Source organism: Carcharhinus amblyrhynchos, chromosome 31 (assembly GCF_965287045.1).
Source record: "Carcharhinus amblyrhynchos chromosome 31, sCarAmb.v2.hapA, whole genome shotgun sequence".
In the NCBI taxonomy this organism is placed as follows: Eukaryota; Metazoa; Chordata; class Chondrichthyes; order Carcharhiniformes; family Carcharhinidae; genus Carcharhinus; species Carcharhinus amblyrhynchos.
The window spans coordinates 21,320,994-21,348,524 of NC_137354.1; the positions used below are offsets into that span (position 1 = coordinate 21,320,994).

Below are 27,531 nucleotides of genomic sequence, written 5' to 3' on the forward strand. Positions count from 1 at the left end.
ATGGATAGGATAGAGGTGGAGAGACTCTTCCCGCTCAGAAAGGTCAGTAGGACTAGGGGGCACAGTTGCAAGATAAACAGGGGGCGGTTTAGAACGGAGTTGAGGAGGAACTTCTTCACTCAAAGGGCAGTGAATCTCTGGAATTCTCTGCCCGTTGAAGTGGTGGAGGCTGCCTCGCTAAATATTTTTAAGACGCGGGTTGATGGGTTTTTGATAAGCGAGGGGATTAAGGGTTATGGGGAGAGGGCGGGAATGTGGAACTGAGACACGACAGATCAGCCATGATCTTATTGAATGGTGGGACAGGCTCGAAGGGCTAGATGGCCTACTCCTGCTCCTATTTCTTATGTTCTTATGTTCTAAAGAAAGGTTACAATTCAGGAGATGACGATTCGGCCCTTCTTGTTCAAATGGGCCCTTCTTCAAATACAGATTGTTGGCTGCATTGCAACATTGCTCTGTCACTGATTGGCTGCATTGCAACATTGCTCTCTCACTGATTGGCTACATTGCTCTGTCACTGATTGGCTGCATTGCAACATTGCTCTCTCACTGATTGGCTACATTGCTCTGTCACTGATTGGCTGCATTGCAACATTGCTCTCACACTGATTGGCTACATTGCTTTTTCATTGATTGGTTGCATTTCTCTCTCACTGATTGGCTGCATTGCCACATTGCACTCCCACTGATTGGCTGCATTGCTACATTGCTCTTTCACTGATTGGTTGCGATTGCGGAGGGGGGCGGTGCTTTGCAATGGTTCCGCCCACGTAGTGATCACGTGCTCCTCGGTCATGTGACGAGTCTGGAGCGGCTGCGTGGGATCCGGGAGGCTGTGAGTGAGAGGGAAGAGGGGTAAGGAAGCCCGTCCTGAGGTAAATGGGGAAACCCATCGGGGAGGGAGCTACCCCAAAATGTCCCTGTCTTCCCCATTCCTAGCATCCCAGCAGGGGTTCTTGCCCCTGTCCCCCTGCCCTCATTGTGGGGGTCTATTTACCCCCCCCCCCCCCACACAGTCCCTGAGCTTCCATTGAGGGTTCAGCTGTGAATTGTCAGCACCAACACCCCCTCTCACCCTCACCCTGACCCCCCCCCCCCACTCTCCACATCCCGTGACTTAAAATGATCATAAAGTAGGAAAAGCTGCCTGAACATTGAGTTGCTGAATGTTTCCCCCTCCCCCCCCCGCACTCCTGCCTTGGGGGGCTCCTGTTATAGAGGATTGGATTGCTAAGTGATGGTTGGTGGTCACTGTTGGTGGCTGGAGCCTGTACAGGGATTGATGGTGATAATGTTTCTGTTCTGCAGACCCCAGATGCCATCGCAAGTGGAATAAAACATCTTTTTGAAACATTCTGCCCATCAGTCTGTCGGTTAGTCTGGTAAAACTTCTGATCTACAATCCCATTGGGTTGGTGTTTTGCCATTTCACCTGCAGTGATGGTGAGCAACAGTTAGCCCTCCAAGGTAAGACATTGACTTGAAGTATCTGGTGTTTTTTAAAGTTTATTTATTAGTGTCATGAGTAGGCTTACACTAACAGTACAGTGTAGTTACTGTGAAAATCCTCTAGTCACCAGACTCTGGCGCCTGCTCGGATACACTGAGGGAGAATTTAGCATGGCCAGTGTACCTAACCAGCATGTCTTTTGGACAGTGGGATGAAACCCACGTGGACACGGGGAGAATGTGCAGACTCTGCACAGCCAGTGACTGAAGGACGTAATTGAACCTGGATCCCTGGTGCTGTGAGGCAGCAGTGCCAGCCACTGTGATGCCCATGTTGTGAGCTAGCCTCGGGAAGTTAGCCCCAGTTTTAACTTTACACAGTTAAAGGCCATGTCATCGATATTCAAGAGCCTATATGAAATAAACAGCCCAGTGCTACAAATTTATTCCAGCAGTAAGAAATGATGATGCAGGCAAAAGGAAAATGTGACATTGGTGTGGTGGGAGCGCCCTTCTGAGCCAGTGCAGGGGGCTTTGTTTACCCGTTGCTGTACCTGACACAGGAGTCAGCTTGTTGCTGACATTAGGTCTTCATCACTGTCGCTGGATCAAAAACCTGGAGCTCCCTTCCTAACAGCACAGTGGCTGTACCTACACCATGTGAACTGCAGTGGCTACAGGTGTTGGCTTACATTCTTAAGGGGCAGTTAATGATGGGCAAGAAATGTGACCTCGCTAGCAATGACCATACCTCATGAACGCATTTAAAAAAAAGTAGGCAAGTGTTTCATTTCCCACTGCCATTGACTCCTGATTCAAAGCGCAAAGTTGTGTCATTTTTTTAAAATCGTAGAATCCTTAAAGTGCAGGAGGTGGCTGTTGGACCCATTGAGTTTGCATTGACCCTCCAGCAGAGCGTTCTACCCTGGCATGATCCTCATAACCCCACTTATTTACCCTGCTAGCCCTCCTAACCTTCATCTCTGGATACGAAGGGGCAATTTAGCACGTCTAATCAACCTAACCTGCACATCTTTGGACTGGGGATTGGTTGAAGAGTATGGTTATGTGACCATATTGTTTGGAAAGATCCACAAAACGCTTGTAGAAAAGGATTGAAAATATTGAAATTAACAGAGCGCGAGGGTTGTATGAGTCCTGGTTAAAGCTGGATAGGAGGTTTAATGTGATAAATATTCAATGTCACTGAGTTCAATGCAGACAAACGTGGGCTTTGCCCTGGTGATGTATTTTTCCCACAAGTTGTATGGCTTGAATTATGATGTGGAGCTCCGGCTCGTAGACCTGAGGGGTCTTTGTAACTCCTTGCAGGTCCCTGTACAGAGGAATCCTCCCTCTTAACATTGGGGACCTGGGCTGGAGGGTGTTGCACCAGCAGTGCTATATTATCATAGGTTGCATTGGTTCATGGACTTCCAAGGTGCCAGCAGCCTTTGTGGCCTTGTGGCATGTGTGGACCATGTATGTATAGGTTGTTTTACACTGCACTCCCTTTTCAGTTATTTGAGAAACGTTTTGTTACGGTTTTGATTGCACGTCAGCCCCATGCTCCTGATCAGTGGCCACCCGGTGCAGAAGGGGAAGGAGGGGGAACCTCTTTGAGAACTTTGGCCTGGCCAAACTTACCTTCAACATGTCCAGGCAGCGGGAGAATGAGGGGGTCATCTGACCCAATTGTCTGCCCTTCTACCACTTTGGTGCTGGTTGTCCTGGAGAGGGAGCACATGGTGTCCACTGGAACCATCGAGGCCTTCCATGCCCGCTGGGCACCACAGGGACTGGGGTGCATTATCGATCCCTTTAACCACATTTCAGTTTGATTTCAGTCTCATTTGTGATTTGTTCTTGTTTGAGACAGTATCGCTTTAAGGGGCTGTCACTTTAATTTTGTCCTGCAGTTTATTTGATTTAATTTATTTGGTTATTTGATCTACCTTAAAATAGGGCATCTCTATTCATGCTTTTCCTATATTCAGATTGACTATTCTAGCTCTTTCCCTGTGCTCCTGTCCTTTTTAATTAAATTTCTTCTTGATCTCCCCTCCCTGCGACCTTTCTCTGTAATCTCCAACTCAGAAGTCTGTGCTCTTCCGATTCTGGCTTTGTGTGCCTGATTGCTTTCATGGTATCTTTGACAGCTTTGCATTCAGCTGTCCAGACTGTCAGTGTTCTTGTCTACCCCCTAAATCTCTGTGCAGAAAGGCCATTAGGGGTGGGCATGTTGGTCATTATTGCAGGGGGATTGGAGTACATGAATAAAGAAGTGTTGCTACAGTTGTACAGGGTTATGGTGAGACCACATTTGGAATACCGTGTGCATCGGATCATAGAATGTAGAGTGCAGAAGGAGACCATTTGGCCCATCGAGTCTGCGCCAACCACAATCTACCCAGGTCCTATCACTGTAACATTTACCCTAGATAATCCCCCGACACGGAGGGAGGAGCAATTTAGCATGGCCAATCCACCTAATCCGCACATCTTTGGAATTTTGATCTCCACGTTTAAGGAAGGATAGAGAGTACAAGCCCGGGTTCACTCAGTTGCTGTCTGGCACAAGGTTGCTTGTCTTTTGACAAGTGTGAATTGGGTCAATAGCATGGTCCGAAAGACGTGCTGGTTAGGTAGCATTGGCTGCACTAAATTCTCCCTCAGTTTATCGGAACAGGTGCTGGAGTGTGGCGACTAGGGGATTTTCACAGTAGCTTCATTGCAATGTTATTGTAAGTCTGCTTGTGCCACTAATAAATAAACTTTAAAACTTTAAACTTCTCTGAACTTTAAAAGAATGAGAGGCTATCTCATTGACAGCTACAAAATTTGGAAAGGGGTCTGATAGAGTGGATGTTGAGAGATGGTTTCCATTGATCCTGGGAGGGGGGGTAAGGTGCATGGTGTCAGGGTAAGGAGGGGGGGTCCTGGTTATTCAGGACTCAGATGTGGAGAAATTAATGAAAGGATTGTGTATCTTTAGAATTCCCCCACCCCGGGGATGGTGGATACTCCATCACTGATTAGATTTAGGGTTTGGGAGAGGCAGTTTTTTTTTGTTTCTGGGAGTGGGTGGGCAAATGGAGCTGAATCCCAAGGTCAGCCATGATCATGTTGAATAGTAGAGCAGGCTTGATGGGCCGAATGGTCTACTCTTATTTCTTGCATCCATTTTGCTGTCTGTTCTTCGATCAAACTTTTGGTTTCCTGTTTCGATATCTCCTTACGTGACAGCACCAATGTTTGTCTGATAATGTTCCCATGAAACTCCTTCAGACATAGAACCATAGAAACTGGAAGCAGGAGGAGACCATTCGGCTCTTCTAGCCTGCTCCACCATTCATTTTCATCATGACTGATCATTGAATTCAAAATCCTGAACCCACCTTTCCCCTCATAAGCTGTATCTCATTTCTTCTTGAAATCACGCAACATTTTGGACTCGAATACTTTTTGTGGTAGTGAATGCCACACATTCACCACTCTGGGTGAAGAAATTTCTTCTCAACACAGTCCTAAAAAGGTTTTCTCCTTATTGTCAAACTGTGGCCCTGGTTCTGGACTCCCCACTGTTGGGAACATCCTCGCTGAGTCTACCCTGTTAGAATTTTACAAGTTTCTATGAGATGCCCTCTCATTCTTCCAAACTCCAGTGAATGTAGTTCTAAACGACTTAGTCTTTCCTCATTATGGCAGACCTGCCATCCCAGGAATCAACCTGGTAAACTTTTGCTGTACTCCCTCTGTAGCAAGGACGTCCTTCCTCAGATAAGGACACAAAACTGCGCACATTACTCCGGGTGTGGCCTCACCAACACCCTGTACAATTGCAGCAAAATATCCCTATCCCTATACTCAAATCCTCTCGCTAGGAAGGCCACATACCATTTGCCTTCTTTACTGCCTGCTGTACCCGCATGCTTACTTTCAGCGAGTGGCGTATGAGGACACCAAGGTCTTGCTGAGTATCCACCTCTCTCAATTTACACCCATTCAGATAATCTGCCTTTCTATTCTTGCTCCCAAAGTGGATAACCTCACATTTATCCACATTATACTGCATCTGCCATGCAGATGCCCACACTCAGCCTGTCCAAATCACACTGAAGCTTCTCTGCGTCCTCTTCACAGCTCACCCTCCCAGCCAACTTTGTATCATTTGCAAATTTGGAGACAATACATTTAGTTTCCTCTTCCAAATCATTAAAATACAATGTGAACAGTTGGGGGTCTTAGCACAAATCCCTGTGGAACCCCATTTGATCCTGACTGCCAATTAGAAAAGGACTTATTTACGCCAACTCTTTGTATCCTATCTGCTAACTAGTTTTCTATCCATATCAAGACATTGCCTGCAGTCCCATGTGCTTTTACTTTATATTGTAGTCTGTTATGTGAGACTTTATTGAAAGCCTATCTAATGAACGCTGGTTGACACTTGTGGACTTTAATTCACAAATATCCAAAAAACGCCCAGCTGAATTATCTCTCAATGCTCGCGTGTTCTTGTGAATTCGAAGCAACAGCAGCATCACTGGTTGGACTCTGCATTTTGGGTTCTGTTTTTCCTTTATTCCCAAGGCTGCTTTTATTTTGTAACTGATTAGATTGATGCTACTGCCTGCTTCAGGTTCCGCAAGGAATCCACTGTCAAGATCGATAAATCCCCGCTAGAATCCCTGCAGTGCAGAAAGAGGCCATTTGGCCCATTGCGCCTGCACCGACCACAATCCCACCCACCACCACCACCACCCCCACCCCATGTATTTACCCTGCTCAGCCCCGACACTAAGGGACAATTTAGCGTGGCCGAACCACCAAATCTGCACATCTTTGGACTGTGGGAGGAAACCCACGCAGACGCGGATAGAACATGTAGACTTCACACAGACAGTGACCCGAGTCAAACCCAGGTCTCTGATGTTGTGGAGCACCAGAGCTAACAATGGTGCCACCGTGCCGCTCATAAGTTCATCTTTGTACCATATACTAAAACCATGTCACAGGAGTCAATCAGTAAATGGTTAATGATTTCAATTCTGCAACAGTTTTAGAAGCAGTGGGTAGTCAACATTAAATTATAGAAAAATGTCTTTTTGCGTGCCCTCACTAAGATTCCTCCGTGCGGTTAAAGCAAGTAGTGGCACCAATTTAATTGAGAGCAGACAAAGAGTAGTGTTGTGAATTTAAATTGTTCTGTGTGCTCTCACTCTGTCACATGTTTCCCTGAGGTTCTGTGTTGTGTTGTCAGTGCTGCTAATTGCCAGCCCTTGAGCATGCGTGGTGTTAACGACTTGTTCTCCTGTGATAGATGAATGGGCCCTCGGTGACCGGTAACAGTGCCCTGGGACAGAATGGCTGTGAGGCTGAGCCTGTCTGGGAGCGACCATGGAGTTTGGATGAAATCCACAAAGCCAGTGGGAGCTGGTCCCTTGGTGCGGACGCTGGGGTAAGTGCTGCCATCGCAGTTTGCCGCAATAATTCCTGTTTCTGTCTTTGGCTGCGTTCATTGTGTAACGTGCAAGACTTATGCTGCAATCCTTGTGACTATTTCTGGTTTCCTTCCACTTTCCATGTATGGTGCTCACCTCTTTGGAGGAGTGGGCGTGTGGTCTTCTGGCTGTGTTTGTCCCTTTAAATTGCTGTGCCTCCTTAAAATGACAGCTTCTTGTCTCCCACGCCAACGGGAGGGGTGGCGCAGTGGTTAGTACTGCTGCCTCACGGCACCAGGTACCGAGGTTCAATTCTGGCTTTGGGACTTTGCACATTCTCCCCATGTCTGTGTGGGTTTCCACCCACACTCCAAAGATGTCCAGATTTGGTGGATTGGCCATGCTAAATTGTCTCTGTGTTCATAGCGGGGATGAGTGGGTTAAATATGTGGTGTTATGGGGATAGGATAAGGTAAGATGCTTCATTGGAATGTGGGTGCAGACTCAATTGGCCGAATGTAGGGATTCTGTGATCCCCAAACCACAATGCAGCTTCTGTGGTGTTGGACAGACTGAAATGTGAACAGTATATGTTGTCCAATTGCTGGACACCCTTTGACCATTTGTTTTGGGCTGTTCCTATGATTTACCTCACTGGACACTGAACTGTCGCTAAATAGGAGTATGATAACACTGCCTAAGGGAAGGATGGGACGCTGTTTGTGTCACAGGAGACAATGATATTATGGTAATATCACTGAATCCAGAGGCCCAGGCTAACCCTCCGGGGACACAGGTTCAAATCCCACCGTGGCAGCTGCTGGAACTTAAATTCAGTCCGTAAATCTGGAATTGAAAGCAAGCATCAGTATCAGTGACCAAAAAACTATTTAGCATCGATTGTTGTAAAACCCATCTGGTTCACTGATGTCGTTTAGGCAAGGAAATCTGCAAGCTTTCCTGGCCTGGCCTACATGTGCCTCCAGATCCACAGTAATGAACAAAGAACAACACAGCACGGGAAACAGACCCTTCGGCCCAACGAGCCTGCGCCACCATCCTAACGCCGCCAGTCCCCCCCTTCACCCATGGGCCATCCACATTGAGGGGAAACTAATTTAGGGACAATTTATTACTGCCAATCAACCTACTAGCACATCTTTGGGGTGTGGGAGGAAACCGGAGCACCCGGAGAAAACCCACGCAAGCACACAATATCCATCTTCTGGGTTTGGGTGGCGATGGCAGTCGGTGTCGCCTTGGCCGGATTGCGGGGGAGAGGGGGGAGTGTTGGACAGATAGATTTGGGGGGAGGGCAGGATAGGAACTTGTAGTAAGGAGGTATAACAAGACTGGTTATTTGAGATGGTCTCGGTGATTCTAAGTGAACGTGCATGTGTAAGTGATGTTTTATTATCTGCCAACAGCTGCTCCTATTTCTGCAAGATTTTTCACAGCGGATGCTGTCTCGCACACACGAGATTGAGAAGCAGCTCGATGGCCTGGTTCAGCGCACCAAGGCCACGGACTCGCGCCTCCATAACGTTTTCAATGATTTCCTGATGCTATCAAACATTCAGTTCATCGAAAATGTGAGTACAGGGAGTATATGCCGATTTCCTTGCTGTTCCGAGCCCACCTTGGACAGACGATGGGGCAGTGTGCGTGGTTTAGGTGCGCGCCGCAGGGACCAGGCCAGAGGTACCACCGTTCCATTGTGTGCTCACCTCTTCTAGCCTCTGGAAATGTCTTGATTGCTATCAACCTTCTGTTCCCTGAATAGAATCTTGGCTTCTATGGAGCCTTTTCTGAGCTGGGACCCAATCCATCACTGTCTGGTGTTAATCTCCGGATGATGGTGTAGTGGTAATAGCGCTGGTCCAGTGATCAAGGGGAGCAGGGTTCAAATCCATACGTGGCGGGGGATATTTAAACTCACTAAACAAGGCTGGAGTGTAAAAGCTACTCTGGGTAATGGTGTCCGTGGCAACTATCATTGCTTCAACAATAACTGTTGTTGAAAACCCATCTGGTTCACTAATGCCCTTTAGGGAAGGAAATCTGCCATTCTTACCTGGCCTGGCCTACATGTGACTCCAGAGCCACAGAAATGTGGTTGGCTCTTAACTGCCGTCTGAAATGGCCAAGCAGGACACTCAGTTCAAGGGCAACTAGGTATGGGCAATAAATTTTTGTTTATTCATTTGTGGGACATGAAACTTGCTGGCTGACCAGCATTTATTGCCCATCCCTAGTTGCCTGAGGGCATTTGAATGTCAACCCTGTTGCTGTGGCTCTGGAATCATGTGTAGGCCAGACCGGTTAAGGACGGCAGATTTCCTTCTCTAAAGGGCATTAGTGACCCAAATGTGTTTTTCCGACAATCGACAATGGTTTCATGATCATCAGTAGATTCATAATTCCGGACTTTTTTTTATTGAATTCAAGTTCCATTGCCATGGCTGAATTCGAACCCGGGTCGCCAGAACATTAGCTGAGTTTTTGGATTGCGAGTCCAACCCAAATATAGCTTATTATAGCAATATTAGCTGGTGCTAATACCACCAGGCCATTGTATTCTCAGTGTCTTAACAGTGATGCCTGTGTCCCCCAAAGGAAGGAAGTATTGTTTGGCTAACTGGACATACTTCCACATCTTTCACGGGAAATCTCTCTCCTGAAAAAAATCATCAGAAATATTTACGAATTTGCAGTGTCTTGACTATTTTGTTTCCGAAACATCAGAAACTCTTAAGAGGGTAGGAATATACGGTGTGAAAGTAAGGACAGCCAAGGCCAGGCAGTGCAAGTGATTTCCCCTCTCGTTGGATAATGAAAAGGTGGAATAAATTCAAGATAAAACAGATGATGCTGGATTGAGAATGACAGGGAGCTTTTTGCTCTGTATCCAAGCTATGCACGCCTAACCTCCGAGTGTTCAGTAACTTAACGTAGGAACAGCCCCTTGAGTGTTTTCCGCTGTTTAGTTAGACTGTGGTCCCTGGGATGAAGGGATTTACAGTTTGTTTAAAGTTTGTTTATTACTGTCACAAGTAAGCTTACGTTAACACTGCGATGAAGTTGCGGTGAAAATCCCCTAGTCGCCACACTCCGGTGCCTGTTGGGTACACTAAGGGGGAATTTAGCATGGCCAGCACACCTAACCAGCACGTCTTTTGGACTGTAGGAGGAGAGCAGAGCACCCGGAGGAAACCCATGCAGATACTGGAAGAGCATGCAAACTCTACACAGACCATGACCCAAACTGGGAATTGAACCTGGGTCCCACTGTGCTACCCCAGTTGTCCTGTGATGTGAAAATTGGGGCTGTAGTTTCTGGTTTGGAAGATTGAGAGGCGATCTCATTGCAACTTAGAGAAATCAGAAGGGGGTTTTGACAGGATGGATGCTGAGAGATTATTTTTTCTGGTTGGGGAACCTAAAGCACGCGGGCGCAGTCTCAGGATAAGGGGCTCTTTGAACTCTGAGGAGAGATTTCTTCACTGAGAGGGCTATGAATATTTGGAATTCTTTTCCCCAGAGGGTTGTGGATGCTCCATTGTTAAATATAGTTGAGATTGGGGTTAGACAGGTTTTTGGTATCTGGGGGAATTGAGAAATATGGACAGCAGGCAGGAAAGTGAAGTTGAAACTCAAGATCAGCCTTGATTGTATTGAATGGTGAAGCAGGCTTGATGGGCCGAATGGTCTAATCCTGTTCCTATTTCTTATGTATGGCTGGTGTCCATCTAAATTTTATCTATTAATAACTCTGGTTCTGTATTAGAATTCCTCACCAAGCGAAGGTCCATCAATCACAGTCTCAAATTTTTGTGCTCGTTTTAAAGTTGTGCCTCTTTGTTCTGCGATTCTTGCCAGAGGAAATAGGTTCTCTCCGTCCATCCTATTAAATCCTCCAATCATTTCAATACCTCAGTTCTCCTTTCACTTAATCTTCTGACACTGGGTGCCCAGAATGGAAAAGTTTTCCCAATGTTATATAATGTAATTCTCTAGATCACAGAATTCCGACAGTGCAGAAGGAGACCATTCAGCTCATGGAGCCTGCACCCACGACAATCCCACCCAGGCCCTATCCTCCTTAACCCCTCGTATTTGCTAGCTCCCCTGACACTCGGGGGAAATTTAACATGGCCAATCAACCTAACCCACACATCTTTGGACTGTGGGAGGAAACTAGAGCACCCGGAGGAAACCCACACAGAGACGAAGAGAACGTGCACACTCCACACAGACAGTGACCTAAGCCAGGAATCGAATCCAGGTCTCGAGTGCTATGAGGCTGCAGTGCTAATCACCATGCCGTCCCAGATACTGACATGGTGCTAATGGCAATTGAAGACTTTCAGTTCTCCATTGAGACAATACTCAAAACCGGATGAGCGAGAGGTGTGCTGCTGTCGGTGCTTGTGGACAGATAGATTTGCCCACAATTGTACTGCCATGTATATTTAATATTAAAGGACGATAAGAGTAATCTTGTTTCTGTAAAACAGGTTTATAGTAAACGTCTGTGTTTCATACCAACAAGTGAAATAGCAGAAGTAGGCCATTCGGCCCCTTGAGCCTGCTGCACCATTCAATAAGATCATGGCCGATCTATCTGGGTTGCCTTCCACATTCCCGTCTACCCCCCGTGACCTTTGATTGCCTTGCCCAATAAGAGGGGTGGGGGGGGGGGTCACTGAATATTTTTATAAGTATACAGTGACCCCTCTCCCCCATCACCTTCTGAGGCAGGAAGTCGTACAACCCTCAGCGATAAAACTTCTCCTCATTTCTGTCCTATAAGGGCACCCCCTATTTTTTAAGTCAATTCCCCCTAGTTCTGGACTCTCCCACAACAGGAAACATCCTGCTCACATCCACCTTGTCAATACCATTCAGGATCTTGTAGACTTCAACCAAGTCGCCCCTTACTCTGAACCCCCATGTGTACAAGCCCAGTCTGCTCAACCTTTCCTTATAAGGTAACCCATTCATTTTGGGTATCAGTCCAGTTAACCTCGAAACCATTACAGCACCGCATGGTATTCTAGCATCTTCTGTTGGTGAAATATTTTAGGTGCATTGTGTTGGGCTCATTTGGGCACCTAATGTTTAAAACCATTGATTTTGTTCAAATCTGCTATTCCGGGTGCTGACGGGATTTGAAACTCTGATGTAGAATTTATTCACTGATGGAGCAACGTCCATTTTCAAACCTTTAGTTACACCAAACAGAAGGAACGAAGGCTGGAAACGTCCCAGAGGGAAACACCCCAGCAGTAGACTGGGAAAGCTAAACTAGCAACCGTTCACCACTGTTAGCACATAACGGTTTCAAAGTAAGATGACCATGAGTGAGAGAGTTGTAGCAATGGCTGTACTATTCTGTTGATTTGATTGGTAACTGGGTAAATAGATGCTTTGTAACAAACCTAACTGTTGTAAGTATGGATATAGATATTCGGATAGCTCCTGTGGAGTACAGTGCCGGTTTATGAAGTACAGGTGATTAGGCTCAATAATTAATTGCAGTGTTAGTGATATCCAGGAGTTCCACAATTTAATTATGCTTCTTTCTCCAGCGATGCTGCCTGAACTGCTGAGTATTATCAGCAATTTTTGTTCTTCTTCCAGGAGTTTGTAGAACCATAGAATCCCTATAGGGCAGAAGGAGGCCATTCTGCCCATTGAGTCTGCACTGACTCTCCAAAAGAGCATCTTACCCAGGCTCTCTTCCCTGTCTTATCATTGTAACTCTGGATATTTACCCAGTTAATCCCCTTAACCTACACATCTTTGGACGCTAAGGGAAAATTTAGCATAGCCAATCCACCTAACCCGCGTATCTTTTGGACTGTGTGTGTGTGTGTGGGGAGGGGGGGGGGACTGGAGTAGTCGGAGAAAACCCACGCAGGCACGGGGAGAACATACAGAATCCACACACAGTGACCCAAGCTGGGAATCGAACCCAGTTCCTGGCGCTGTGAGGCAGCAGTGCTAACCACTGTGCCACCATGGTTATGTTTCATGGGTTAGGGGTAAATGTTTTGTGTCTGTTTCATCTCATCTGGTTAAGTTTGAGAGAAATCCATCATGTTCTGGATTGTTGAATTAGTTGGTTTGAGCAGGTCCCAAGTGACATTGCTAATTTATTTTTGTTCTAATCACTGCTGCTCTGCGTGGCTTTGTGTTGCTGAGCATGTACATGATTATAGCTCGGTGTGATGCAGAGTAAAGCCCCCTCTACCTTGCCCCTGTGATGTTCTTCACTCCCAAATTTCACTGGCCGCCTTTTTGGCCTCAGTGTGGTATTTCTGTACCAGCCATCCAAAGGGGACCATGTTTGTTGATTACAGGTTGTTTTGTATTTAGCTTGTTCCCATTAGGAACTCTGCTTGCAGTCCACAGACAGGAAGCTTTTAATCAAATCTGGATAACTCAATCCACATTTGTTTCTGCTCTGCAGCCCTGAGTATTGAAGCAGCAATTAATGTACCCCGGGTGTCGTCGGGAGGTGGTTACCCCCTCCCAGTGGTGTCGGGAGGCGGTTACCCTCTCCTCTGGTGGCGTTGGGAGGCAGTGAATTGGCATTGTTTGATTTGTGGGTTTTTGGTGGTGGTTTCTTTCTGAAAGTGTGGAAGCAATCAGTGGCAATCTGTTGTTACAGAGGGTGTATGATGAAGAAGTGGAAGAAGCAGCGAGGCCAGAGAGCGGAGGGAAACCAGTTGAGCCGGTACGTAACTGAACCGTTTAATAAGGTCAGAGCAACTTCCTGTTTTCACATGTCAGTTGTTTTGCTCTTTTTTTTAAGTGTTGGGCCATTCGTGCTGACTTGAGCCATACATTGCACAGTTGTTGTGTTCAGATTGACCCAGTCTGTACTGGGACCCGACTGGAGCCAGCAAGTTCGTCAGCAGCTGCTGTTGCCAATAGTTCCTCCCTGGGCTGGCCATCTGGATCAGTCAGTCAGAGTTCCTGTTCCTGCTTGCTCTTGTTGTGTATTTGTGGTTCTGGGGCTCTTTAACACCTTGGTTCAATCATAGACAAAAGAGCTGAACTCCTGAGCTGAGGTGGGAGTGACAACTCCTAACATTATTGGAGCTGCATTTACAGAATGTCACTTCAGTGTGGAGGAGGCCCAAGCAAAACTGGAACTAATAGGAAACAGGGGAAAACCCTCTTCTGGTTGGAATCATATCTGGCACATAAGAAGATGGCTGTAGTGATTGTAAGTCAATCATCTTAACGCCAGGGCATCTCTGCAGGAGTCCTTCAAGGTAGTGTCCCAGGCCCAACAATCTTCAGCTGCTTCATCAATGACCTTCCCTCTGTCATAATGTCAGACGTGGAGATGTTCACTGATGATTGCACAACGTTCAGCACCACTCGAGACTCCTCAGATACTGAAACAGTCCATGTTCAAATGCAACAAGATCTGGACAATATCCAGGATTGGGCTGACAAGTGGCAAGTAACATTCATACCACACAAGTGCCATCTCCAACAGGAGAGATAAGAACATAAGAAATAGGAGCAGGAGTAGGCCATCCAGCCCTTTGAGCCTGCCCCGCCATTCAATAAGATCATGGCTGATCTGTCGTGGCTCAGTTCCACTTTCCCGCCGTCTCCCCATAACCCTTAATCCCCTCGCTTATCAAAAACCTATCAACCCGCGTCTTAAAAATATTTAGCGAGGCAGCCTCCACCACTTCATGTGCCCTAGACACATCCTCATAGAACTCTAGTAAATTTGTCAGACACGACTTCCCTTTAATGAAACCGTGATGGCATTGCCAAAGCTGAATCCTCCACCATCAACATCCTGGGGTTTACCATTTACCAGAACTGGACTAGCCATGTAAATACTGTGGCTACAAGAGCAGGTCAGAGGCTAGGAATACTGTGGCGAGTAACTCACCTCCTGACTCCCCAACTCAGGAGTGTGATGGAATACTCTCCACTTGCCTGGATGGGTGCAGCTTCAACAACACTCAAGCTCAACACCATCCAGGACAAAGCAATCCACTTGATTGACACCCCATCCACAAACGTTTGTTTGCTCCCTCCACCACTGATGAACAGTGGCTGCTGTGTGCACCATTTACAAGATGCATTGCGGTAACTTGCCAAGGCTCCTTAGACAGCATCTTCCAAGCTCACGATTGCTACCATCTAGAAGGACAAGGGCAGCAGGTAACTGGGAATGCCACCACCTGCAAGTTCCCCTCCAAGTCACTCACCATCCTGACTTGGAAATATATTGGCCATCCGTTCAATGTTGCTGGGTCAGAATCCTGGCGCTCCCTCCCTAACCACACTGTGGGTGTACCTACACCTCAGGGACTGCAGTGGTTCAAGAAGGCAGCTCACCAGCACCTTCTCAAGGGCAATTGGGGATGGGTAATAAATGCTGGCCATGTCCTGTAAATGAATTTTAAAAAAATACAAAACAACCATACAAGTGGCAAAGCGTTAATGTTGGGAATTATTTTATCTTGATGTAGATGTTACTGTTTTCAGTGGTTAAAAGGTTACCTGGGACCGAGAGACTATTTGTGCTATGCTGTTTTTGACTGTTAGCTTAGACACTGACCCAGTTTCTTGCCGTGGTCCTGAAGTATTTGTTTCTGATGATTGTTTCCTGCAGGAGAGAACACGGGAGCAGAAGGAGGCAGAGCTAATACCCAAAGTCCAGGAAGCTGTGCGCCACGGACTGAGAGTCCTGGAGTCTGCCTTCGAGCAGCTGGACATCAAAGCCGGAAACTCGGACTCTGAGGATGAGGAAGTGAACGAGAGGGTGGAACATCTGCTGGAGCCCAAGGTGAATGGTGACGGATGTGACTGAGGGGGTGGGGGGGATCAAGTTTCTGTTCATTGAATTGAACCTCGTGTCTGCCTGATTCCCTCACTGTGTTGAGAATCCGTTAATCATAGCTGCAAACTGGCATGTCCCATCTCAGCTTTTTATTACTTCTCTGCTGCTCTCTTTCTCTCTCTCTCTTTCTTTCTCTTTCCTGTTGATGTTGACTTCTAGAAAGATAACCTTGTGTGACATCCTAAAGCGGTCCACTTGTGTGGTCTGTTGGAACGTTGGAACTTGCTCGGGTGTGGTGAGTACAAGGACACAGGCAGCCTCTTTTCAATCTGAACACAGTCACACTGTACGCTGTGGAAAGTCAGGAAGCAGCACAGGGCAACCTGATAATTGTCCCCGCCTAACGTCACGTGTATTTTCGAGCAGAAATCACTTGTCCCGGAGCTGTGGTTGGTTTCTGTCCTGCCCCTGGTGTTTGAGGAGGACAGTGCAATGAGGATAATGTTTACATCCCAGTTGTCTTACTTGTAATCCACTAACTCATTGCAAGCAGAACAGTAGACCAATAATTCTCATTCTCTGACATGATGAGAAGGAATAAGTTTGTGTGTGTAACCTCATGAATCCCAAAGTATTTCAACTTGAGTGAAGTATTTCTGAAATCTAATCCCTGTGGAGAAATGCTGCAGCCAATTTGGAAAGGAGTGCGGTAAATAACTGTTTGTGACAACTAAAGGTTATTTATTAGTTGGAGCATTACTGAATTGTTACAGTGTGGAAGGAGGCCATTTGGCCCATCATGACAGCACCATCTCCAAATGAGTATTGTGACATAGTGCCATTCCCCTGCCTTTCTCCCATTCTCCTGTACGTTGTTCCCATTCAAATATTACCAAATGCTCTCTTGAATGCTTCTATCTACTCTGTCCAGCCCCCTCATGATCTTGAACATCTCCATCAAATCTCCTCTTAGCTGTCTTCTCTCGAAGGAGAACAGTCCCAACCTCACCAATCTATCCTCATAACTGAAGTTTCTCAATCCCTGGAACCATTCCTGTAAACCTCTTCCACACACTCTCCAATCCCCCTTCCTATAGTGTGGAGTCCAGAACTGCGCACAATATTACAGCGGAGATCTGTATTGGTTCAGCATAATCTCCTTGTTATTGTGTTCTATGCTCTTATTAGTAAGCCCAGAATACTATTTGTTTGTTAACTGCTCTCTCCACCTGTCCTGCTGCCTTCAGTGATCTGTGCACATGTTTGCCCAACTCCCTCTGCTCCTGTCCCCCGTAACAATTTTACCCCTTATAATGTCTCTCCATGTTCTTCCTACCAAAATGAATCACCTGACTTCTCTGCACTAAACTTCATCTGCCACCTATCTGCCCAGTCCATCAATTTGTCTATGTCCTTTTGAGGTTCTTCACAGTTTACCATTCTTCCACCTTTGGAAACATGGTGAGTGAGTTTGCCTGCTCTTCCTCAGGCAGAGCTGTGAAATCTCTTACATTCACCCCCAGAGGGCTGCAATTTAATGTTTCGTCCTGAAAGATGCTGCCCCGAAAGTGCAGTGCTGATGTTTGTGTCCAAGGTTACAGTAACTTGTGTCTGGGGTGGGGGAGTGGGTTTGAAACAAAAGACTCCTGACTTGGGTGGGGTTAGTTGCTCTCATTAAACGGGAGGGGACTCACCTCATTCTCCCATGTCCTGGAGCTTTGGCAGTTGTTTCAAATCTCTTTCTTTCTTTCCTTTTCGTTTCTTTTTCTCTGTCACTACCTGTCCTGCTCTCTCTTATTCCAAATAGGAACCCATATTTGTGGAGAGCTTATTTGAGGACTCTGGGTCTATACTCGATGAAGTTTAAAAGATTGAAGGGAGATCTAATTGAAACTTGCAGAATACTGAGAGGCCTGGATGGAGTGAACATGGAGAGGATGTTTCCACTAGTGGGAGAGGTTAGAACCAGAGGGCACAACCTCAAACTAAAGGGACGCTCCTTTAAAACAGATGAGGAGGAATTTCTTCAGCCAGAGGGTGGTGAATCTGTGAAACTCTTTGCCACAGAAGGCTGTGGAGGCCAGGTCATTGGTGTCTTTAAGACAGAGATAGATATGTTCTTGATTAATAAGGGGATCAAGGATAATGGGGAGAAAGCAGGAGAATGGGGATGAGAGAAATAACAGCCATGATTGAATTGCAGAGTGGCCTTGATGGGCCAAATGATGATGGTGGCCAGCACTGCTGCCACACAGCGCCAGGGACCTGGGTTCAATTCCTGCCTCAGGTAACTGTCTGTATGGGATCTGTATGCTCTCCCTGTGTCTGCGTGGGTTTCCTCCCACAGTCCAAAGGTGAGGGTTGAGTCGATTAGCCATGATAAATTCGTGTGGAGGGGTGGGGGGGATCCATTTCCAGCTGTAAGCTTGGCCATTGTAACGTATCATGTACATGATGTGTTATGCTCCACATGCAAATGCTGGAAAAATCCCATTTATTGACCGTCTGAATTGCTCTTGGAAGGAGATGGTGGATCCATGTGGTGATACTCTGCTGTTGGGGCTGTGGTTAAACATTTCATCTGAATGGCGCACTTTCTGACAGGGCAGCACTCTGTCAGTACTGCACTGGATTGTCAGCTTGGATCATATGTTTCAAGTTCCACCTAGCCATTAGGAGGTTGAGACTCCCTCACCCCGTGGATGCTTAACCTAATTGTACTTGAAGAAATTGGTGATCTCTCTCTAAACGTGTTAAGTAACAGTTACATGTACTGGCTTTGTTTCTGTCTCGATTCCAGGATCTGTACATTGACAGGCCCCTGCCGTATATCATTGGCTCTCAACAGTTTATGGAGGAGGAGGATGTTGGCCTGGGTGACCTCTCCAGTGAAGGTACTGAAGTCGGGGTGAAAAGGGAACTAGCTGTTCCGGGGAATCATGCTCTTCTCATGCCTACCAGTCTCTGATAAAGTGTTCTGTCTTGGTCACTCGTGCAGTCACCCTCAAAGGTTTGCATCCTGTTTCACAGAAACCAGACCATAAACTCTGCCAGTCCGGGAACAATAAGCTCCAGGCCATTCTACCTTTCTATCTTGAATAATGTGATGGACAAGAGCCTTGGAGAGTTTTGCTTGCTCTTCCCGCCAGTGGGTAACTTGCTGGGAAAGGGGTCATCTTCGGCTGGAGTAGAAGATCCGCTAGTGGAAAGGGCTGGAAAATCCTGACCCGAGAGTTTGGCATGTGAGAGAAATTGAGGAGGAACCTGGAGTTAGGGCCAAAGGATCCGGTCTGTGGTAAACAATTGCTTGTGGGGAGGTAGTGGAAAGAGGGAGCCTTGTGCTCAGAAGCAGCAAAGCTTTCAAGACTGGTGCTGGCAACTATTGTAGCAATGTGTGTGAGAAGTGGCTGGAGTGACAGCGTTTTCAGGGGAGGAAAGGATCCAGGTTTGATTATATGCGGTGAAGCTACAGCAAGAATGTCCCTTTTGTGATTGGGGTGATGGTAAGGAAATGGGGCTGGGTGGGGAAACGTTGGAAAATGCAGCATCATCCCTTGGGACTTCATGGTGGGAAGGTTTGCATGTGCCCACAACACCCAGAGTCCTGTTCCCCAAAATACAACACCAGGCAGAGCCAACCTGAGCCAAGCTGATGGTCAGTTAGAGGAGCCGGGAGCCAGACTGAAGGCCTTGAGGGTCTCTCTCCTGGTGAGGGCTTTAAGAGTCAGGCTGTCCCTGTGCCCAGGTTTCCTGTCACAGAGACACCGAGTCTGCTGCAGACTCGGGGATATTCCCACAATCTGCTGAATGTGAGGCATGCCGGTGTTCCAGTAGCTGTGACCAGGCTGCGGAGGGAAGAGGGTTGTCCCCTATGCTGAGGATTGTCTCCCTTCTGAGTTCTCTCTCTCTCTCTCTTCTCTTCCCCCCCCCCCCCCCCCACACACACACACACACACACACACACACACACACACACACACAGAGAGCAGCCCTCATTAAAGAAATTCCACTGACCCCGTTGTATAAAGAGCATAACTCATTTTTGTGCAGGAAACAGTACAGTGACTGGTCAATTTGGTCTCCCTTCTGAACCATGAGTACAAATGGTATCGTCCTTCACAAACAGTTCACCACTCACTCCTCCACTCGCCAGACTCACTCACCGCTCCACGTAACAACAGATTCATTTATGAACAGCGTCATTTTGGTGACTTTAAAATGGACCATAACCGCAACATAGAAACTCAAAGCAGGAGGAGGCCATTCAGCCCTTTGAACCTGCTCTGCCATTCGTTTTGATTATGGCTGATTATCGAATTCAATATCCTGATTTCCCCCTTTCTCCCACATCTTTTATCCCTTCAGCCCCAAAATCTATATCTAACTACTTATCAAAATCAGACAATGATGATCAAATCTTCTCTCAATTAGATAAATATTGCAGTCTCCCTTCTTTGTGGTGTCTCGCAATGATAAATCAGGAATCTGTTACTTGCGTCTGCAAATTTTACTGAACCATTAATCTTTGTGGCCTAAATGGGATGATGCAAATGAAGGGTTGACTATTCAAAGAGCCTGAAAGCAGAAAGTTTATAGCTTAATGTTTTCAGTCTGTCTTTCATTTAATTCAGAATCAATATTCATTGCATCAAGAAATGACAATGCCATTATTGCAGAGGAAATGTGTATCAACTGTATTTCCCCAGAGACAGATCAAACTGACCACACTCTGGTATTCCCCCGTCAGGAGAAGGTGACGTAGTGGCAGTGTTTCTAGATTAGTAATTCAGAGGCCCAGATTGATGCACTGGGGACACGCTTCAAATCCCACCATGGATTTCAATTCCATTCATTAAAAATGTGGAGTTGGAAGCTAATCTCTGTAATGGTGACCATAAAACTATTGTTGATTGTTGTTGCTGGTTCCTTCCTGGCCTTTAGGGAAGGGAATCTGCTGTCCTCACCCAGTCTGGCCTGCATGTGACTCCGGTCCCATAGCAATGGCATCCAAAATGGTCCAGCAAGCCACTCTGTTCAAGGACAGTTAGGGGTGGGCAACAAATATGAGCCTTGCCAGCGCTGCCCACATTCCATTAATGAAATTAAAAAGTAAAGTGGTTGTCATACAGAAATCGATACCCCCAACATTGCAACGATGTTTAAAACCAGGCAACCTACAGCGACATTATATGGTATGGTTGAGTCATTTCATGAATATTAGATTTAGTGTTGCAAAAACACTGATTGCAGAATAAGATGCTTAATGATTGACCCTTATTGTTGCATTCGAGAATTAATCGTTTTGTTCATGGGGAGGCATTAGTGTAATGGTATTGTCATTGGACTAGTAATCCAGAGGCCAAGGGTAATGTTCTGGGGATATTTCAATAAAAACTTGGAATGAAAAGTCTACTGGTGACCATGGCACCATTGTCAATTTGTTGTAAAAACCCATCTGTTTCACTAATGTCCTTTTGGGAAGGAAACTTGCTGTCCTTACCTAGTCTGGCCTACATGTGACTCCAGACTCTTAAAATTCGCTCAGGGATGGACAGTAAATGCTAGCCCAGCCAATGATATCCAAATCCCATGAACGAATAAAAAGAAAAAAAGTAATTTTATTCAATTTGCTGGTTATAAGAAGGAACGGTGATATATTTCCAAGTCAGCATGGTGAGTGACTTAGAAGGGAATCTCCAGGTGGAGGTATTCTGAGGCATCTGCTGCTCTTGTCCTCCTAGAATGTTGTCGTCATGGGTTTGGAAGGTGCTGTCTAAGGATCTTTGGTGAATTGCTGCAGTGCATCTTGTGGATAGTACACACTGCTGCTGTGAGTTGATAGTGGAAGGAATGAACGTTTATAAATGTGGTGCCAATCAAACAGGCTGCTTTGTCCTGAAAGATGTTGAGCTCCTTGAGTGGGAGCTGCACCCATCCAGGCAATTGGGAGTATTCCATCACACTCCTGACTTGTGCCTTGTAGATGGGGGACAGGCTTTGGGTAGTCAGGAGGTGAGTTAATTGCCACGGAATTCCTAGCCTCTGACCTGCAGCAAGTAACTCCCCTCCTGTTCAGTTGTTTCAATGGACAGTTAAGACCCCATTGCTGTGGGTCTGGAGTCACATAGGCCAGGCTGAGTAAGGGCAGCAGATTTCCTTACCTCAAAGACATTAGTGAATTTGGTTTTCATGGCAATCCAGCCGTTCACTATCACTGATGGCTCTTTATTCCAGGCTGTGTTTAATTGAACGAATGCTGTAGTGGGTAGTTTGACTGTGTGACTGGCTGTGTCCATCCTAACCCCTGTGCTCCAGCAATAGGAGAGTATTCCCTTCTCCAGCATGGAATTTACTTGTGTTGGTGAAGCAGGAGTTGAAGGAAGGGGTAATTCTTGGTGTGTTTGACTGTCAGGTTGATGCTTGAATGTTCTCTTCCTGTGCTCATGGCGAACGCAGTCGCATCTCCCAGTTCATGGAAAACTGGGTTGAAAACTAGCAAAGGAAAATTGAAAGCGATTTTTCACTCAAATCTGTCCCTTCACGAGAAAACTCCACCTTGTCAATTCCTCTTTAAAATATGAAAATATCCTCTCCTGCTCAATGCCATCCTATAAGTTACTGATTTCCGTAATGATTTCCCTGCTGTGATCTTTTCAATTTATTCCTTCTGTTTTGTGCAGAGTCTGTGGACAGTGAACATGGCAGTATCATTGAGAGCGAGGAGGAAAAGGAGGAGGTGAGCAGAGAGGAAGAGGTTAATGGAGAAGCGAGTATTGGTGCCTGCCTGACCCAGGTGGCGCGGGTCTGCGGGCAGTACCCAGGGGCTATCTCTGCCCCCATGCTGGTATCAGAGTAGGGTTACGGTCCCTTTCCCGCAACACTGTGGTTAACCAATAAGAATGTGCTCACTTCAAACATTTCAGCTTCCAGCTGCAGATCATAGAATCATACTGGGCAGAAGGCCATTCAGCTCATCGAGCCTGCACTGACCACAATCCCTCCCACTCTATCCCCATAACCCAATGCATTTATCCTCGCTTGGTCCCCCTAATAAGGGGCAATTTAGCATGACCAATTAATCTAACCCGCACATCTTTGGACTGTGGGAGGAGCCTGGAGCACCCGGAGGAAATCCCGACTCCGCAGAACCCAACACTCCCCTACTCAAACTGCTTAAGCTTTATATTAATCCAAATGTTATTTAGAATCAGACACTCCCACATCATTCACCCATCTGCAACTGCCTTGTTAGTCACTGGACTGTTGTTCTGTGCAACCTCTACAGGAGTCCGGGGATGACTTTGTGGGTGAAAGCGAGGATGATGAGCAGAAGCCACTCAAGTCGGTCCACGTATGTATTTATCATGACTGCACGTGTTGTCTTTGAAGGTTTAGAACTATTCATTTCTGCCACTTGTTTCACAAGAAACTTTAAAAAAAATTACAAGTGTTTTATTTGATTCATGTTAAAAGGGATGATATTTTCAAATCCAAACTCCCTCTGAGTGTCTCTGTTAAATTAAGGGATAAAATACACTGGTGCAACTACCAAACACACACAGAATAGGAGCTCGGGTTTTTTTTTGCTCGGCCTCTGCTGGGAACACTGATCCCAGCTGGGGCAGCGGTTGCTTTGGGGACCTCAGAGCAAGGTCTCTGCCTTGCTCTCCAGGTGGAGAAGGGATGACGGTCAGTGCTCCTGACTGCACGGGCAAGCTGAATCCTGGTTGAAAACATTGGCCACCTGTGTCTGCAATGAGTCAGAACAGCTGAGGAAGTTTGTGCCTTACACCACAGCAAAGCCCCCTCGCTGGGTGGAGTGACACTGAGTGACGAGAGACAGCCCACAGCTCATATTCTCATAGTCACGCTGCCTGGTCACGTGACACTTAGTGTCAGTTTTACAACAACAGAAGAGGCCTTTCAACCCATCATGTCTGTGCCAGCCATCAAGCACCTATCTATTCTAATCCCACTTTCCAGCACTTGGACCTTAGCTGTGTATGCTCTGGTATTTCAAGTGCTCATCTAAATATTTCTTAAATGTTGTGAGGGTTCCTGCTTCGACCACCCTTCCAGGCAACAAGTTTCAGATTCCAACCACCCGCTGGGTGAAAAAGCTTTTTCCCCAAAATCCCCTCTAAATTTCCTGCCTGATATCTTAAATCTGGGCCCCTTGGTTGTTCACCCCTCAGGAAAAGTTTCTTCCTGTTTCCCCCTACCTATGTCCCTCATAATTTTGCGCACCTCCTCGGCCTTCTCTGCTCTGAGGGAAGACAACCCCAGCCTATCCAGCGTCTCCTCATAGCTGAAACACTCCAGCTCAGGCAGCCTCCTGGTGAATCTCTGCCCCCTGTCCAGCGCTGTCACATCTTTGCTGTAGTGTGGTGATCAGAGCTGTAAGCAGTACTCTGGGTTTTATACAATTGTAGGTTCGGCATCCAGGAAAGATGGATTACAGCAACAGACACGGGCCTGGCTGAGATTTATGGCCTGTGCCCGTGTTGTCTGAAGGTAGGTGAGGCTACAGGAAACTTTAGGATCACAGCAGAATTGTATTTAATAAGTTGGAAAACACACTTGCAAAAATAAGGACAGATGTACAGTTAGCAATGAAGCAACTGCTGATCATGCAATTTCAATGTGGTTTAAAATCTCTGCAGATTTCCTGAGTGACCGTTCACTCCATTAAGCAGTGTTTTGGAATCATTTTATTCCATAAAAGCCTTGATTTTAAAAACAAATTCTCATCTTTGTTTTCAAATCTTTCCCCGGAGCCTGTTGACTCCTGATCACTGACCTCCAACCCCACAAACGGCCGAGAATTTCCTACATCCTCCTGGCCTCTTGCGCAGCCTGGCACTCCACCCAAGGCAGCTGTGCCTTCGTTAGCCTCGGCCCGTAGGCTTTGGAATTCCTTCCCTGGGCGCTCCTCTTCAAGATGCTTCTTAAAAGCTACCCCTTTGACCAAGCTTTTGGTTACCTGTCACTGTTATCTCATGTGGCGCAAGGTCGGATTTCATCTGGTAATGCTCCCATGCAGCGCTGTGATGTGTTTCCACTGCATTTTAGGTGCTATATAAATGCAAGTTGTTGTTGTAGAAACAGCGGCAGCTGATCAGTGACGAGGATGAAGATGAAGATTCCGATTTGTTTCACGAGTCGGATAAGGAGGAGGATGATGAGGATCTGACCAGCACGGTGAGTGGGCTTTTCACTCTCCGATACTTATACTGGTGGGAATCATGTTCAAAGGACAGCTTTGACTGGCTTCATCTCCACCACCTTTTCCCTGCAGAGGAAGATGGGACAGTCCTCCTTCGCAGAAGAGCTAGCGGCACGCATTCAAGGAGAAAGCCCCAAGACCCCAGGGGAAGAAAGACCGCGTAATTATTGATTTTTGGGGAAGGGTTGGGGTGGGGGGGGGGGGTGGAGTGGGGAGTTGGGGGGGGAGAGTTGGGGGGAGGGGTAATGTGAAACGATGGATTTTTTTCCCTCTCTGATCTGCCTCTCCCAATCTTATTCCGGATTTCCTCCTGTTCATTCCCTCACAGCTTTGACTTCAGGAGGTTCAGCGAAGAAGAGTCGAGCAAAGGCCAAAAAGGAAGCTGCAAAGGCGAAACGGCAAGGTGAGTAGCAAGGTTTGGAGCAGTTGACTCTGATGGGAAGATGAGGGATGAGTGTTGGTGAATAGTTCAGTCATCTTCTGGGCAGCCTGCGAGAACGCCCTAACTGGAACTTTATCCGTCACGGTAGTGGAGTTTGGTCTGTCGGCGAGCTCACGTTTTTTGGAATAGTTCCACATTAAACAACTAATAGGAGCATAGTAGGCCATTCAGCCCATCGAGCCTGTTCTGCCATTTAATGAGGTCATGGCTAACATCTGGTCTGCTTTTAATACGTTGCTTAAAATTTATCTCGCTTAGATTTAAAGATAGAAACTGATTTAGCATCAACTGGGAGTTCCAAAACTCTACCGTCCTGTGACCTAGGGTGACACAGTGGTTATCACTGCTGCCTCACAGCACCAGGGATTCAGGTTCAATTCCAGCCTTGGGTCACTGTGTGTGGAGTCTGCACGTTCTCCCTGTGTCTGTATAGGTTTCCTCTCGATGCTCCGGTTCCCTCCCACAGTCCAAAGATGTGCAGGTTGTGGATTGACCATGCTAAATTGACCCTTAGTATCCAAAGATGCATTGGTTAGGCGGATTAGCTATGGGACATGGATAAGGTGGTGAGGAGGGCCTGGGTAAGATACCCTCACAGAGTCAGTGCAGAGTCAATGGGCCAAATGGCCTCCTCCTGCACTGTGGGAATTCTGATTGTAATTGGAAGCCAGTACTCTTGATGCTATGTGAATGATGAGCCCCTGTTCCTCCAGACTATAGAGAGGTGTTCAGTGGGATCCTGAGATATGGATCAGGAAAAGTTAGTGTGTAGGTGCGGCCAATGATTAGGAAGGCCGATGGAACTTTGGTGTTACAATAGCAAGGGGACTGGGATATAAGTGATGCTGATTTAGAGCTTGGACAGTAGTTTATTGGAACGCCTGTGATCACTCGTTACAGCAGACTTTTCTTTTTCTATCAGATGATGATGAGAACCTATTCGCGTCAGAGATTGCTGATGAAGATGATTATTCTCCGTTTTGCAGCAAAGGTGGTCTCTTCAGTGGAGGCAAAGGTCTTTTTGACAGTGATGAGGTTAGTGCTGAGACGTTCCTGTTTAGAAACTTCAATTATAGAATCCCGGCAGTGTTGAAAAGAAGCCTGTGATATAAACTAGCTGACTAATCATAGAATCCCTACAGTGCAGGAGGCCATTTGGTCCATCGTATCTACATCGACCACAATCCCACCCAACCCCTTTCCCCACAATCCCCTGTATTTACTCTGCTAATCCTTCTGACCTGAAGGAGAAATTTAGCTTTTCCAATCTACCTGACCTACATATCTTTGAACTGTGGGAGGAAACTGAAGCACCTGGAGGAAACCCATGCAGACGTGGGGAGAATGTGCAGACTCCACACAGACAGTGACCCAAGCTGGAAATCGAACCTGGACCTCTGGCACAATGAGGCACCGTGCCATAATGCTCACTGGGGCTTTCTAAGTATAAATTGTTCAGCATCCTGAGACCCAGATATTAAAGCTACTGGCTGGGCTTGCGTGCTATTTAATCCGTTACTGCAGGTTACAGAACTCCTGTCTCCCAGTCCATGGGATGATGGGCTTCGTGAAAAGACATGTCGCGTACAAAAGCAAGGAAGTGATGATAAACCTGCATGAAATGCTGGCTTGGCCTCAAGTGGAATAATGGTGCCCAAGATTGGATCCAAGTTTTAGGAAGGACAGGTGGAGGGAAGATTCACAGTAATTCCAGGGATGGGGGACTCGAGCTACGAGGATAGATTGGAGGAGCTGAGGCTGTTCCGCCAAGGGAGGGGAAGATTTGGTGGAGGTGGTGGTGAATCTCTGGAATTCTCTGCCCGTTGAAGTGGTGGAGGCTGCCTCGCTAAATGTTTTTAAGACGCGGGTTGATGGGTTTTTGATAAGAGAGGGGATTAAGGGTTATGGGGAGAGGGCGGGAATGTGGAGCTGAGCCACGACAGATCAGCCATGATCTTATTGAATGGCGGGGCAGGCTCGAGGGGCCAGATGGCCTACTCCTGCTCCTATTTCTTATGTTCTTATGATGAGGTGCCCAGACAGAGCAGAGAGCAAGTGGATTCCAAGGAAAGAGAACACCAATTCATGCTGATTAACAAGAGAAGCAACAGGTTCAGGAAGAAAAACCTGCACTTGAGTGGTT

General features: G+C 46.7%; 1 protein-coding gene across 8 annotated transcripts in view; it reads left to right on the top strand.

The window, feature by feature from the left end:
• The first annotated feature begins 800 nt into the window (after window positions 1-800).
• washc2c (WASH complex subunit 2C) overlaps window positions 801-27,531 on the top strand; it is a 55,588-nt gene continuing 28,857 nt past the window's right edge. For 7 of the 8 annotated variants that reach the window (XM_080215886.1, XM_080215892.1, XM_080215888.1 and 4 more), the window contains exons 1-13: window positions 821-878; window positions 1,312-1,470; window positions 6,776-6,913; window positions 8,324-8,488; window positions 13,573-13,638; window positions 15,553-15,726; window positions 18,521-18,614; window positions 22,401-22,456; window positions 23,006-23,071; window positions 24,823-24,921; window positions 25,019-25,106; window positions 25,275-25,349; window positions 26,311-26,423. In XM_080215886.1, the coding sequence (XP_080072012.1) occupies window positions 6,776-6,913; window positions 8,324-8,488; window positions 13,573-13,638; window positions 15,553-15,726; window positions 18,521-18,614; window positions 22,401-22,456; window positions 23,006-23,071; window positions 24,823-24,921; window positions 25,019-25,106; window positions 25,275-25,349; window positions 26,311-26,423 (1,134 nt within the window). In that variant the 5' untranslated portion in view covers window positions 821-878; window positions 1,312-1,470. Of the gene's footprint in view, window positions 879-1,311; window positions 1,471-6,775; window positions 6,914-8,323; window positions 8,489-13,572; window positions 13,639-15,552; window positions 15,727-18,520; window positions 18,615-22,400; window positions 22,457-23,005; window positions 23,072-24,822; window positions 24,922-25,018; window positions 25,107-25,274; window positions 25,350-26,310; window positions 26,424-27,531 lie in introns of all 8 variants that reach the window. The other variant, XM_080215887.1, reaches the window with a different exon arrangement.